Raw genomic sequence first — 15,511 nt, forward strand, 5'->3', positions numbered from 1 at the left:
CGATTATTGGTCTATTTGTCCTTGAAATTTTTTCTTTAAAAAATCCACGAATATTGGACAGATGGTCCCTGCAAAATATTCTTTAAAAATCCAGGTTTGGTGCTCTCCATCCGCCAAAAAAAAAAATCCAAATTCTTCCAAGTTCCTCAAATCCACCTTTCATCATCCCTGAATGAGTAAAATTGTATTTTTAGCAAATTCCATGAAAATTCCGAGCAAATTTCATCTCATCGAGGAAACTTCAAAAGGGGCGAAATATTTTCTGGGACGTGCAAAGTGAAAGACATCAGTGGCAGCCAAAGAATTGAAATGAAATGAGCTGTGATTTTCTTCTTTGCTTTTCCTCATTTCTGACAATAATCGACAAATTTTACAAATGAAAATTCCACAGGAACGCACAGACACTCATACACACAGATTTCCCCCAGAAGTAACAGCTGATCTGTTGACGTATATTGAAATGGCCATTATTCTTCTGATTTATGATAAATGAGTTAATAAATTAATAATGTGGCACAAGTGTTGCTGTTTTTTTTTTTTTTTGGTTATTGTTGTTGTTGTTCTTTTGTCTTACACTGACTGACATGGTTAAATGAATTTTATTCTTTGGTTTTTTCTTTTGATATTTTATTAGGGATGGCAATATGAGTTTTGGGAAATTATCAGGGATGGGTGGTGTGAAGGTTTAAAAAGATAAGTTGATTTTTTCTGCAATTATGTTTTTTCTTTTATATTAAAAGAGAAAAAGGATATGATCTTATAAAAATGTTAAATAAAACTAAAACCAAAAGGAGACGGTTTTATCGATTATAGCTCTCGATTAGGTATTCAGTTAGCCCTTGAAAATATTCTACAAAAAATCGACGAATATTACCCAGTTGGTCCTTGTTAAATAATCTTAAAAAAAACTCGAATATTACCCAGTTGGTCCTTGAAAAAAATCTTTAAAAATCCCCGAAAATTGACATGCTGATCCTTGAAAAATAATCTTTAAAAAATTCACGAATATTGGTCCGTGAAACATAATCTTTGAACAATCCATCAATATTGGCCTGTTGATCCTTGTCAAATAATCTTTAAAAAATCCACTAGTATTGGCCTGTTGATCCTTGTCAAATAATCTTTAATAAATCCACGAATATTACCCAGTTGGTCCTTGAAACTTAATCTTTAATAAATCCACGAATATTACCCAGTTGGTCCTTGAAACTTAATCTTTGAAAAATCCACGAATATTGATCTGTTGGTCCTTGAAACTTAATCTCTTAAAATCCACGAATATTGGCCTCTTGGTCCTTGAAACAAAATCTTTAAAAATCTACGAATATTGGCCTGTTGGTCCTTGAAAAATATTCTTTAAAAATACAATACATATTTGTCCTTGCAAAATATTTTTTAAAAAATGTATGATTTTTTTGACCTGTTAGTCCTTGAAAAATGTTCTTCGAAAAATAACCGATTATTGACCTGTAAGTCCATAAAAGAATTCTTTACAAAAATCCAAAATTCTTAAAAAAATTCACGGTTAGTGGTCGTTTTACTCTTCCAGCATGTGCCTGCTAATTCTTCAGCGAAAAGTCCATCCAAAAAAAATTAGATTCGTTCCAAAAGTTCATGCGAGGCCTTTTTAGTACTCAAAATGCACAATTCGTTCGGTTTGACAACATTTTGTACTTCTTTTTCAGACTTTTAAGGTCCTATCCCTTCACCCAATACCAAATTTAGTACCATTTAGTACTGTTCGTACAAATATAGGACCCATTTTCAAACCACCGCCAAATCTCAAATGCAGATACCATCAGTAGTCTAAATATCAAATTTCAGGATTTTAGTACTAACCCATCACCCAATACCAAATAAAGTACCATTCTGTACTTTTCGTACAATTGTAGTACACATTTCCAACACCATCTCCCTATCTCAATTCCAGATACCAACAGAGAGCTCAATATCAAAATTGAGGAACCCCGACCTATCCCTGCATCCAATGCAACATGTAGTACCATTTAGTACTTTTCGTACAAATATAGAACGCATTTCAAACCACCGCCAAATCTCCAAAAACAGTTATCATTAGCAATCTAAATATCAATTTCAGAATGTTATCTCTATCCCTTAACCCAATAGGGAATATAGTAACATTCAGTACTTTTTGTACCATTATAGTACACATTTTCGAAACAACCTCCATATACCCAGGCTACACAGGAACAGCGACCCTAATACCAAATTTCAGATTTGAGACACTTTCTGTTCGCCAAACTCCACATTGTATCAAATATAGTACAATTAAGTACTTTTTGAGCAATTGTAGTACACATTTCCAAACCTATCCCTTTATCACAAACCCACCACCAACAAAAACCCCAATAGTAATCGTATTTCTAAATTTCAGAATTCCAGCTCTTTCGGTTCACCCAAATCGTAATTGTACTAAATTCGGTACAATATGGTACTTTTCATGCACATAAGTAATAATTTTGAAAACTACCTCAATATCCCAATTCTAGACTCCACCAGTAATTTCAATTTCAAATTTCAGGCTTCCAGCTCCATCCAGCGAATTTAGCACAATTCGCACACTTAGTACACCGTTCACATAGTACCAAATGGTACCATTTTAAAAGTTTTGTACCATTTTAGAACTTTTCGTAACCTTAAAGTTCAAGCCCCTTTGGTACATTTATCCTACGCTCCTCAAGTGACTCTCATTCCAAAGCATTAAATATTTAGTATATTTAAGTATTTTCCGTTTCCTTTTAATACGAATTTCCAAAAACCCAGCCTTAGCAAATCATTTGATCATTCGATACGGCTAAAACGTGCCTCATCCAAATAACGATTTTAGACCTCTAGACCTCTTTGAACCAAATCCGTTCCAGGACATTTGGAGTCGATGTAACTATGTCGGTCCGTCTGTCTGGCTGGCCGATTTGATCCGAACTTGGCACATCGTAATATTATTGTCACAGTAAAAGAAAGGGTTATCCGATTTTTCTCCAACTTTGCAAAACCATCTGCTTGTTTCAGTGCTAGGTCAGGTACGAAAATGGGCAATATCGGTCCACTACATCAAGTATCTCCCCCAGAAAGGGTCCAAATTTTGAATAATTATAACTCTTGTTAAATGTGATGTAAGAGTCCGATGAAGCGAGGAACCTCATTTTGTAACCATTCTTCGGTGACGCGTGCGATGGTTTTAAGTCCTGTTGGAAGGTCCAAGGTCTGCGTCCAAAATGTTTGCGTGCCCAATACACCCTCCATAATAATTTCGCCATAATATTCGGCATTATTCGATTAATACGAGAGGAGAGCGACTATCGGCTGTTATGGCGGCCCACACCATCACCATGGCCGCGGGCGCTTGAGTTCTGGTGGCCAACCGAAGGTGCACATTTTCAGCTGACCTCTTTGGCAAGTAAACACGATCATTTTGTTTGCTTACAAACTGCAGTACAACGAATGTTTTCTCATCGGAGACGGAGAAAACCACTTTCGGCCAAGCGAAGCAACTCTTTAGCTCTTTTGAGTCTATTTTCTTTCTGTTCTGTGTCGGTGTAAGATCTTGCACTTTTTGGAATTTTAATGGCTTTACCCCGAGCTCATTTTTCAATATTTGTCGAATGGAATTTTGCGATATATTCAGCCCACGAGCCATTTTTCGGCGGGTTTCGATCAAGTCGCTTCTTTACTTTTCGAACCATTTCTGCTGATTTCGAGCTACGCTACCAGTATCACGGCAACGAGCGATGGAAGGAGACACAAAAGATTTATTCACATTTAAATGCTGGAGTGCTCTAACGATAGCTACTTGTGGTTTTTCAGTCAAATATAAAGAAATCACACTATCACGCTTAAATTCCATCAGGAATAACTTTTTTTCAGGAAAATTCTCACCAAAATGCTTTTGTACGCTTGTAAACAACATAATGAGCTGTCACTGGAATAATTTAAATAGCTGTCGGACGAGTGGCTTAGAAATGACAGCAGTCTGAAGTTGCTTGCAGTTTTTTCATCTCTTCCTGTAAAGTTAAGGAAGCAGACGATATAGTCCAAACCTGGCACGTTACAATATTTATATCGTATGCATTTAGATCTGCTACGAAATGGACAATATTGGCCTATTATTTTGAAACCTACTCCATAGAGGGTGAACAATTTGAATAATCATAACAGAAGTCAAAATATATTTAAATAATTGAATATTGGCTGAGGGAATACATCCGTCGGCAAAAGCGATTGATACTTTTACTTTTTTAATTTTTAGTTTAGATATTCCAGCTGCCTTCAAATTAAAATTATAGAAATACGAATATTATTCGACAAGAAATTTTGAAAATATAATTTCGAAAAAAATTTTTTTCTCAAAAACATATTAAATTATCTCAATTTTTTTTCATATTTTCAATGCACATTCCTGCTCACTACAACTTCCTTAAATATGAACTACATACTAAAATCAACAAAAACAACAACTACATACTACAACAACATTAATCAAACTACAACATTTAGACTCACCCGCTCTATTCCCTCGATGTCTGCAGTCAGCCCTCAAAATTGATGGATGGATGGATGAATCTATTCACCCTGGCTTCGCGGCTTGCCTGTACATTAGTTAGTTGTTGTGGTTAACTTTGGAAATTATTTTAGATTTGTAGCTGCTTTAAAAAATTGTTTAGAATTTTGAATCATTATTTTGGTTATGTATTTTGTGGTATTAGCTAAAGTAATTTGAAAAAAAAAAAATAGATCAGATCATTAGTAAATATTCAAATTAATTTTTGTAAAATAAATTGAGATTTGTTGCCACCAACATTTGGTTGAAAAAATTTAATGAAGATGACTAAATAAATATGGGGCATGCCGAAGCAGCAGAGGCAAGCGTGTGCATTAAAGCTTATAATTAATTAATATTTGAAAAAAATTGCAAACCACATTAGTTACATTTACTCGGTGCCAGAACTGCTATGATGGAAAAAAGGATAACCGATTTTTCCTTTATGATATCCGAAAAAATTTCAGATTTTGGAACAGAGCTATTTTTGTTAGGTTATTTTTGATAATATTAAACAAAATTATATTATTGTTATTATAATTATTATTTATTATTATTTTATAATTTTTAAATATTGCGAATACCATTCCTAAAAAAACAACAAATTTTGTGGTCAAATTTCAATTTTAATACAGTCGAACCTATTTATAATGAACATACCGGGTGAGATGAAGAAACTGCAACCAATTTCAGACAGCTGTCATTTCTAAGCCACTCGTCCGATAGCTGTTAAAATTATTCCAGTGACAGCTCATTATCGTGTTTACCAGGGTACAAAAGCATTTTGGTGAGAATTTTCCAGAAAAAAAGTTATTCGCGACGGAATTCAAGCGTAGTGGTGTGATTTCTTTATATTTGGCTGGAAAACTAACCACAAGTGGCTATCGTTAGAGCACTCCAGCATTAAAATTTGAATAAATCTTTTGTGTCTCGTACCATTGCTCGTTACCCTGATACTGGTAGCGTAGCCCGACAAGTGGTCAAGGAAGTGGACGGAAGAAAACAGCAACATCAGCTGAAATGGTTCGAAAAGTAAAGTAGCGACTTGACGAAGAAATCCGCGTTGCAGTGGCAGAAAAATGCCTGGTGAGCTGAATATATCGCAATATTCCGATCGGCAAATATTGAAAAATAAGCTCGGGGTATAGCCATTAAAATTCCAAAAAGTGCCAGAACTTACACCTCAACAGAGAAAGAAAATAGACTCAAAAGAGCTAAAGAGTTGCTTCGCTTGGCCGAAAAGGGGTGAACTGCCGATTTTGGTTTTCTCCGTCTCCGATGAGACAAAATGATCGGTAGTAGAACTTGCCAAAGAGGTTAGCTGAAAATGTGCAACTTTGATTGGCCACCAGAACTCAAGCGCCGGCCATGGTGATGGTATGGGCCGCCATAACAGCCGATGGTCGCTCTCCACTCGTATTAATCGACCGTGGCATCAGAATAAATGACGAATATTATCGCGAAAATATTCTGGAGGGTGTATTAAGGCCTTGGGCACCCAAACATCTTGGCCGCAGACCTTGGACATTCCGCTCGTATTAATCGACCGTGGCATCAGAATAAATGCCGAATATTATCGCAAAAATATTCTGGAGGGTGTATTAAAGCCTTGAGCACGCAAAAATTTTGGCCTTGAACATTCCGCTCGTACTAATCTACCGTGGTATCAGAATAAATGCCAAATATTATGGCGAAAGTATTATGGAGGGTGTATTAAAGCCCTGGGCATGCAAATATTTTGGCCGCAGACCTTGGCCATTCCAACAGGACTCAGCACCATCGCAATCAGCACGCGCCACCCAAGAATGGTTACAAAATTAGGTTCTTCGCTTCATTTCCATTCCCCACAATGGCCACCAAAATCCCCGGATCTCTAATCCGTTGAACTATTGTGTCCGCTTGTATTAATCGACCGTGACATCAGAATAAATGCCGAATATTATCCCAAAAATATTCTGGGGGTGTATTAAAGCCGTGGGCATGCAAACATTTTGGCCGCAGACCATGAAAATTTCAACAGGACTCAGCACCATCGCACTCAGCACGCGCCACCCAAGAATTGTTACAAAATGAGGTTGTTCGCTTCATTTCCAGTGCACAATGGCCACTAAAATCTCCGGATACCAATCCGTTGGACTATTGTGTCCGCTCGTATTATTCGACTGTGGCATCAGAATAAATGCCGAATATTCTGGAGGGTGTATTAAAGCCTTTGGCATGCAAACATTTTGGCCGCCGACCTTGGACATTTCAACATGACTTAGCATCATTGCACTCAGCACCCGCCACCCAAGAATGGTTACAAAATGAGGTTCCTCGCTTCATTTCCAGCGCACAATGGCCACCAAAATCTCCGCATCTCCAATCCGTTGGAGTATTGTGTCTGGAGTATTTTGGAAAGCAAGGTTGGCTCTAAAAACAATACCAAAGTGTCAATTACCTTAAGTAAGCGCTTCGCCGGAAAAGGGGCAAAATACCGCAGAGCAACATTCGGTCAGCGTGTGACCGGGTTTCATTGGCCGCTTGAAGGCCATAATTCGTGCCAAAGGTGACCAATTCGAACAAATCTAAACTTTTTCTAAAATTTGAAGCTATTTCCGACATTTTTTGTTTTCATTGAAAAAAAAAAAATTAGATAAATAAATTGAAAATTATGGCATTTGACTTTATGGCAGTTTTTTTATATCACCCGGTATGCCTTAGGTGACCATATTCAGTTTTATATTCTAATATTTGATATTTTTTCGGGCAGCGTGTGACGATTTCATTGGCCGTTTGAAGGCTATAATTCGTGCCAAAGTTGACCAATTCGAACAAATCTAAACTTATTCTAAGATTTGATGCTATTTCCGACAATATTTTGCTTTCATTCAATAAAATTTAAAAAAAAAATTGTAAAAATTATGGCAGTTTTTTTATCTCACCCGGTATGCCTTAGGTGACCATAATTAGTTTTATATTTTTATTATTTGATATTTTTTTTAAATATTAATAAACTTTTAATTTTTAAAAACCAGTTCGACTATATATTTGAAAAAAAAAATTATTGAAATTAGTTTTGAAGCAAAAAACCATGCAAAAAAATTCGAAACCATCTCTTCTTACTACTGCTGCAGACATAGGCTTCCTCTACATGAAATATGACTTATTTATGTGTATATTTTGATATATGTATAAATAATATTAATTGTTTACATAACTAATAATTTTTCTCTATTAAAATATTTTTTTTTTTATCAGAGCGGCAAAATTGAGTTCACTCGGATGTTTGCGGGATTTGACCACTCTTTTGTTTATCATTTGAACATCAGCATCAGTTGTGGGGATTATTTATTTATTTATTGTTTTTGTTTATGTCTGTCTGTATGTATGACTAATGTCATGTTATAACAGCATATAAACTAGCTAATTTAACCTAATATGTCCGAGTCAATAATCTTCACATTTGGTAGAAATGTTTTGAATGCTGGCCGGTTGTGTATTTGTGAACACTGGGGTAATTTTATAAAAATTTGATTTTTTTTAATTAAAATTTATAATTTTTAAATAAAAAGTTATAATACATTTCGGGACACAATCCGTGTAAGAAGTACTTTTTCCAAAATCATATATAGGGGCTGCAGGTTATTTTTAAATTAGGACTTAGAAACCTACCTCTTAGTCTCAATTCAATTTTGAAAATATTTTCTATTCAAATTTAATTCAAACTTTACACATTTTTTATTTCTTCTAAGACGAGAGTAAATAGAAGATGGATTAAATCGGTTTTCTACTTTTTTTCATGCTATTTATACCCTGCACCACATAGAGGTAAGGCTATTATGTCTTTGTGCATTTGTTTGTAACATGGAAAAGGAAGCGATACAGACCCATAGTTATTTTTGAGGATCTTCATAGAATCACTTTCTGAGTCGATTTATGCATGTCAGTCTGTCCATCCTTTTGTCCATGTATTTATGTGAATAAAATGCAGATCGCATTTATTAGCCGATTGAGATGAAATTTTGAACAAATAATTTATTTGGCCCAAGGACAAACCCTTTTCAAATTGGTGGTAATCGGATCATATTTAGATATAGCTCCCATATATATCTTCAACTGATTTCAGGTTAATTGTACACCAAATGGCCAATAACAGTCCAAATGATCTGAATTTTGGCACATCCGACCGAATTCAGTGTAGAAGGAAGTACATCAAATTTGGAGAAAATCGGTTAAAATATAGATTTTAAGTCTCTTGGGGTTTCAATATGCATTCCACAGCACCGGTCTATGGTACAAAATATCAAATACAGCTCTGAAATAATAGAATCAAATTTAGATATAACTCCCCTATATATCTTCAACTCATGTCGGGTTATTAATTGTGCACCAAATGGCTAATAACAGTCCAAACGACCTGAATTTTGGCACATACGACTGAATTTAGTCTTCAGATATAGCTATAGATTCCATGTATATGTTTTATTCGATTTGGGGTTTTAAGTCCCTCACATGCGTAATATGCACTCCAGAAGAATGATATTTGGTACCGAACATCAGATACTGCTCGAAAATACCTCTGCCAAATTTTGTCGAGATCGGTTTAGATTAGGATATAGCTCCCATACATATGTTTCATCCGATTTGGGGGGTTTAACTCCCTCACATGAGTAATATGTAATCCACAACACTGATCTTTGGTACCAGATATCAGATACAGCTCTGAAATAATTATATTAAATTTTTGTCAAGATCGGTTCAGATTTGGATATAGCTCCCATATATATATTCAACCGATTTCGTGTTAATTGTTCACCAAATGGCCAATAACAGTCCAAATGCCCTGAATTTTAGTACATAAGACCGAATTCAGACTAGAAGCCAGTACATCAAATTTGGTAAAAGTCGGTTCAGATATAGCTATAGCTCCCATATATATGTTTCATCCGATTTGGGATTTTAAGTCCTTCACATTCGTAATATGCATTCGACAATAAGGATATTCGGTACCAGATATCTAATGGAGCTTGGTAATAAATTTGCAAAATTTTATCGAGAACTATCCTATAGCTCCCATACATATCCTTAATCCTATTTCAGATTTATTGTGCAAATAATGACTAATATCAGCCCAAATGGAGTGAATTTCGGAACTTACGTTTCCATTTTGTGGAACTCGGCCCTGATACATAATTTTTTTTCTAATATAATCCTTCTCGAAGTCATATCATGCACTCTATAGCAATGTCATTTGGTATAAACGATTAAAATATCTCCGACAAATTTAGTGAAAATCGATGCATAATTGAATATGCCTCCTATATATATTAGTTCCCTCTGAAATCAAACTATAACTGCTCTAAAGCCAAATGTTGATCTACTTCAAAGAAATTCTTTTGTTACTGGAACTCTACCAAATATCCATAGTGGTGTAGGGTATCATATATCCTACCCTACCCGCCCCGCCCGAATTTTGTCTTTTCCTTACTTGTTAATATGAAAATTTTGCTTTAGCTTAGTTTAGGAGTTATATGAAATCACGGTTTTACAAAACCTTTATGGTTTATGCGGCTTAGTAGAAAGGGGGAATCACAGAAAATGACCAAAATATTTCATTTCGTTCAAATATATCAAGGATTTAAACCCTCAATTTTGATTAAATACATTTTTAGGTCTATGACATTTTTAGGTCGACAATAAACCTACAATGTATAAAATAGGGGATAAACACAGAAGCTAGTGGTCGGAGAGTTATCGTGAGCATCACCCATACAAAAATGCAAAGTAATCCTATCTGAAAATGCTATATAATAAAAAGCTAGATTGTGGTCTTTCTCACTGGAGAAACAAGAAACCTGCTCAATCCAGACACTATGTACAAAGTGGTAATCCTTCTTTCAGAAAATGCCATACAAATTTACAATTGACCTCTAATGTCTTAATTACAGCCAAAAAATATCGGAATGTTTGTCAAGTGCATATACAAGTACAAAAGTAAATTTCCCATGTTTTTTGGCTGTAATTAAGACATTAGAGTTCAATCGTACAATTTATAGCATTTTCTGAAAGGAGGATTACCTTTGCGCCACCTTGTACATAGTGTCTGGATTGAGCAGGTTTCTTGTTTCCCCAGTGAGAAAGACCACAAATCTAGCTTTTTAATACATCTTCATTTGAATTTCTTAAAGAATAACCTTATTTCTGATTTCTACATTAACCCGTTTACTAAGACCATGACACAGACTCTTAGGCAAATCCACTCAATCCAGTATATTGAAATACTACGTGGGGGTTCCTACTGACAAAAATGGAACGAGTGCTTTACATTGGGCGCCATTTCCAACAAATATTACTTTAGAAAATTTGATTGATCTTTTAAATACTTAAACTCAAAGCAAATATTAGAATTTCCCATCACTCTTTACTTTTTTGCTTACTGGTAATGTAGAAAGTATATAGTTGTAATTATACCCTCAGTCATATGGCTAGTTATATCCTCAGCCATGCGGCTAGAGATGGTATTTGATACGGCCAAAATATGCCTTATCGAAATAACGATTTTAGACCCTAGGTCTAAAGGTCTCTTTGGACCAAATTCGTTTCAGGACATTTGGAGTCGATCTAGCGATGTCCGTCCGTCTGTCTGTCTGGCTGTCTGGTGCGCACGATAACTCTCGATGCGAATTGAACCAAACTTGGTACATTGTAATATTATTGTCAAACTTAGATCGAGCTCTGAGATGGGCAATATCGGTCCACTCCGAAAGAAAATATTTTATTGCACAGAAAAAAAGGATAACCCAAATTTGCTCTAACTTTGCAAATCCTAATATTTGTATCAGTACTAGGTCAGGTTCGAAAATAGACAATATGGGTCCACTCTATCAATTAGCTTCCCCAGAAACGGCCAAAAATTGGAATTATTATAACTTTTATAAGATGTGATGTAAGATTTCGAAGCGAAAAGGAAGCGAAAGAAGCATCCAACTCTCTTCAAATTTCACACATACATACATTTTTGCAACACAAGATCTGGGGTACCTTCTGGTACCCCACCCACAAAGGGGCAACATTTTCAATACTTTTATCTATCATAACTTGCGATACAACTGGCTATATCTAAATATTCCCATGTCAATATTTTTATCAGTATTAGATGAATTATGAAAATGGAATACTTCGGTCGACTATATCTGGTAACTCACACAAATATTGGCATTTTCTCAAAATTATCACACATCTCAAATAAAGTGAAGGAATTAACCAATATAGTCCATACCTGGCACTCCGCAATATTTATATCATGTTTATTTAGGTCCGATACGAAATGAACAATATTGGCCCATTCCCTCGGAACCTACGCCAAAGAGGGTCATCGATTTCAATAGTCATAACAGAAGTCAAAATATATTTAAATAATCGAACATTGACCGAGGATATACACTGGTGGCCAAAACTAAAGCAACTGAAATTACAAGGAGAATGAATGCCCTGTAACTTTTTCAAAAAGTTTTTCTAGTTTTAAATTAGGGACTTTATTCACTTTTTAAAAACCTAAAAGATAAAACCAAAATTCATTTTTATATTAAAAATAATGTTTGATAAAGTCAATTAACTCGATTTTGGCTTGGACAAAACAAAAGCAACTCTGTTGTACATTCATATAACCGCTGCACTTTCAGTTGTTTTTACTGTGATATTTATCGCTTTTTGCTTCCTTCGACAATTTCGCTTGTCATAAATCCTTTTTGAGAAGTTTTGTACAACAGTATGTGTTTTTTTTTCGTTTTTTAAGTACTGCCCAAAAAAATTTTAAAAATGGCTAAAAACAAATACAGTACATGAATAAAACAGCAAATTATCAGTGACTATCAAAGCAACATATCACAGAAAATGATTTCCAAGAAATAATTCATAAATATGTATGTGATTTCATAATTATTTCTGTATACTAAGTCAGTTTTTTGAAACTGGATCAGTAGTAACAGTCTATAACGGATGAAGGGCGTGAAAAACTTCAGCCCGTACTGGTCCACAAATTGTGAGAGAAATAAAAAACAACTATTTAAGAGTTCAACTGGATTGGTGAGAGAGCAATCATTAGATATAAGCTCGAGATCAGTGCGTAGACGAGTAGTGGCAGCTGGTCTGCATGCCCGTAAGACATCAAAAAACCCTTTATATCTGAAAAAATCAAAAAGGCTTTCGGAAACGATAATATTAAGTGGAATCAAGCTCAATGGAAAAAACATTATTTCTGGGATGAGTCTACGTTTAATATTAAAGGCTCAGACGTGAAAAATTTTACGGTGAGAAGGCCGAAAAATGAAGGACTCAAGCCGCAGTGTTGCAAAGGTACAGTGAAGCATGAGGGAGGGTCAAAAATGTCGTGGCACTGTTTTTCTTTCTATGGACTTGGGCCTATCCATAAAATAAAGGAAGTTGTGGATCGGTTTGTTTACAAAGATGTGTTGGACATCACGTTGTTCCCTTACGCTGAGTAAAATATTCGGCTGATTTGGGTGTTTCAGCATGACAATGATCCCAAACTTGCATCAAAACTTGTCAAATATTGGTTGCGGGAGTCAAAAATTCATGTTTTTTATGACCGGCACAATCACCTGACCTAAACTCCATAGAAAACCTTTGGAGTATCGTAGATAGGAAGATCAACAGAGATTCGGAAATAAATAAGCACAACATTTTCTAAAGAATTCGGGGTGCCTGGGAAAGCACACCCAAGGATCAAATTGAGCGTGTTATAGATTCAATGCCTCGTAGGTCTGCAGCTGCTATCAAAAATAATGGTTATGCTATTGACTGCTAGCCAAAATTTAATTATTTTAAAATAAAAAATCAAAAGTTGCTTTAGTTTTGACCAAGCAAAAATTGGGTCATTTTAGTTTTCCACATATTATTTTTCGTTCAAAATTATTTTTGTGTTTTTATTTTTAGTTTCTTAAAAGTGAATTAAACCCCTCATTTAAAACTGGAAAAATAATTACGATTTGTTTATTTTTGTAAAAGTTACAGGACATTTATTGTCTTTGCGATTTAAGTTGCTTTAGTTTTGGCCACCAGTGTACATCTGTCGGCAAAACCGTCTGTTGTATTTTCTAACTTGTTATTGTCCATGTTACTTATGCGACACATTCTAACTTTCTGACATATCCGCCACCTATGATCCCCATGGAGAAGTTTTTTTTGGATCGTATGTTTGTGTTTGTCCTTAAATGTCATTTGAAAATATTTCAACATTACCGCTTTACTTCAATGTGCAAAATTTGTTAAATAAACAGCAAATTGGGATCAAGAAAATATCAAAACAACAACAATAACAACATGTCGTTGTTTCCTCTGATAATACAGCTACATATGTTCAATTTTTGCACACACACACTCCTACACACGCAAATACACATAAATATTTTTAAAACGAATTCTATGTTCAGGATGTTGTTGTTGTCGTCGTTTTTTTTCTTTGATTCTAAGAACATGGTATTAATGTTGTTGTTGTTGTTTATATTCACATTTGACGTCTCTCATTCATTTTTTTTTTTTGGATGTCGTCGAAAAATTTATTTTGATTATTATTTGAATTTATTCGTTTATTTGTAGATCGTTTTACGAAAAACCGCCATGCGAACGGATGACATGTTTATCATTCGGCCATGGTATAAAGCGATTTTCTTTTGGATTTGTTTACATCAGAGTAAACTTTTCATAAAACCCCCCAAAACTGTTACGGAAACTGTAAATCCATTGGTGGAGAACATTTGTCTCTCAGCAATTACTCTGGAGAGCATCATCATACACAAAGAGAGAAGAAGAAGAACAAGGAGAGTAAAGACTTACGTTTAATGCATCTGTTGGATAATAATTTGAATTTGAAATTGCATTATAATTATTTGCATTTGATTGATAATCACTGGAACTGCCACTGGAGGCACTGATATTCGATTTAGAGTCCAGTGGCATTGGTAGGTAATTGTATTGGTCCACAGTATCCCGAAAACGTACACGTTTCTTTGATTTCTCAGCGCTTCGATAGTGTTTTTTCAAAAGACCTCTTGTGGGGGTTGGTGGTACAGTTGTTGTTGTTGTCACTGTTTTTGTGGGAGTGCTAATAACACTTGGTGTACCGGCATACGCACTCGTGCCCCTAATACCGGCACTTATACCCGTTGCAGTTGCACCCCCACCCATGCCCGTGACCGATTTGGCTGCTGGGTAGCTATGTCGTTGATATTGACTTGTATAGGGTTGTGGTTGGGAGCTGGTGGAGGGCACACGATACTGATTCATGTCATTCTTAAAGTCGGATACTTTCCAAAACGCGGGTCGCGGTATTGAATTCGTTTGACTCATTTCTTTTTTCGTTTTCACGGCCGCAATTGAAATTTGTTTTTGTTGGTGCCAGTTTTTTTTTCGTAGTCGAAGTCTTTTTTTCTGTTCTTTAGCCAAACAACGCGAAATTCGTACAAAATTTATATTTCCACACCGACGCCGGACGTTCGAAGATGGACACACTCACGAGCAGGTTAGCCAACGGCGCGGGGGGCAATTAAAAATACACGCTTGTAGGGGCCAAAAAAATTTTTGAGGCACACGTTGTTTTTCCGTTCACTAGTTTTTCTCAATTGAAAAGGCTTTTCATAAAACATAAGATTTTTGTTTATAATATTTTTCAAACAAAAAGTAAAACGGCGCTCTTCTGTTGTTCTTTGCGTTTTTTTTTTTGCGCGCCCCGTCACCACATGCACACGGTGAAATATCCGCGACGTAAGCACAAACATACAGTGGCTGGAGGGCGATATTGGGAAGGGAATTTAAGTAAATGTAAAAAAATATTTTTTCAAGGACCATCAGAGCTACAAACGTGGATTTTTCAGAGAATATTTTTTCAAGGACCATCAGGACTATAAATGTGGATTTTTAAAGGGATATATTTTTAAGGATTTTTTAAAAAAT

General features: G+C 35.4%; 1 protein-coding gene across 6 annotated transcripts in view; it reads right to left on the reverse strand.

The window, feature by feature from the left end:
• Positions 1-14,923, reverse strand: part of LOC101898932 (PDZ and LIM domain protein 4) — a 79,925-nt gene extending 65,002 nt beyond the window's left edge. For all 6 annotated transcript variants that reach the window (XM_059119597.1, XM_059119594.1, XM_059119596.1 and 3 more), the window contains exon 1: positions 14,396-14,923. In XM_059119597.1, the coding sequence (XP_058975580.1) occupies positions 14,396-14,908 (513 nt within the window). In that variant the 5' untranslated portion in view covers positions 14,909-14,923. The remainder of the gene's footprint in view (positions 1-14,395) is intronic.
• Between the last annotated feature and the right edge of the window lie 588 nt (positions 14,924-15,511).

Source organism: Musca domestica, unplaced genomic scaffold (genome assembly GCF_030504385.1).
Source record: "Musca domestica strain aabys unplaced genomic scaffold, Musca_domestica.polishedcontigs.V.1.1 15, whole genome shotgun sequence".
Classification (NCBI taxonomy): Eukaryota; Metazoa; Arthropoda; class Insecta; order Diptera; family Muscidae; genus Musca; species Musca domestica.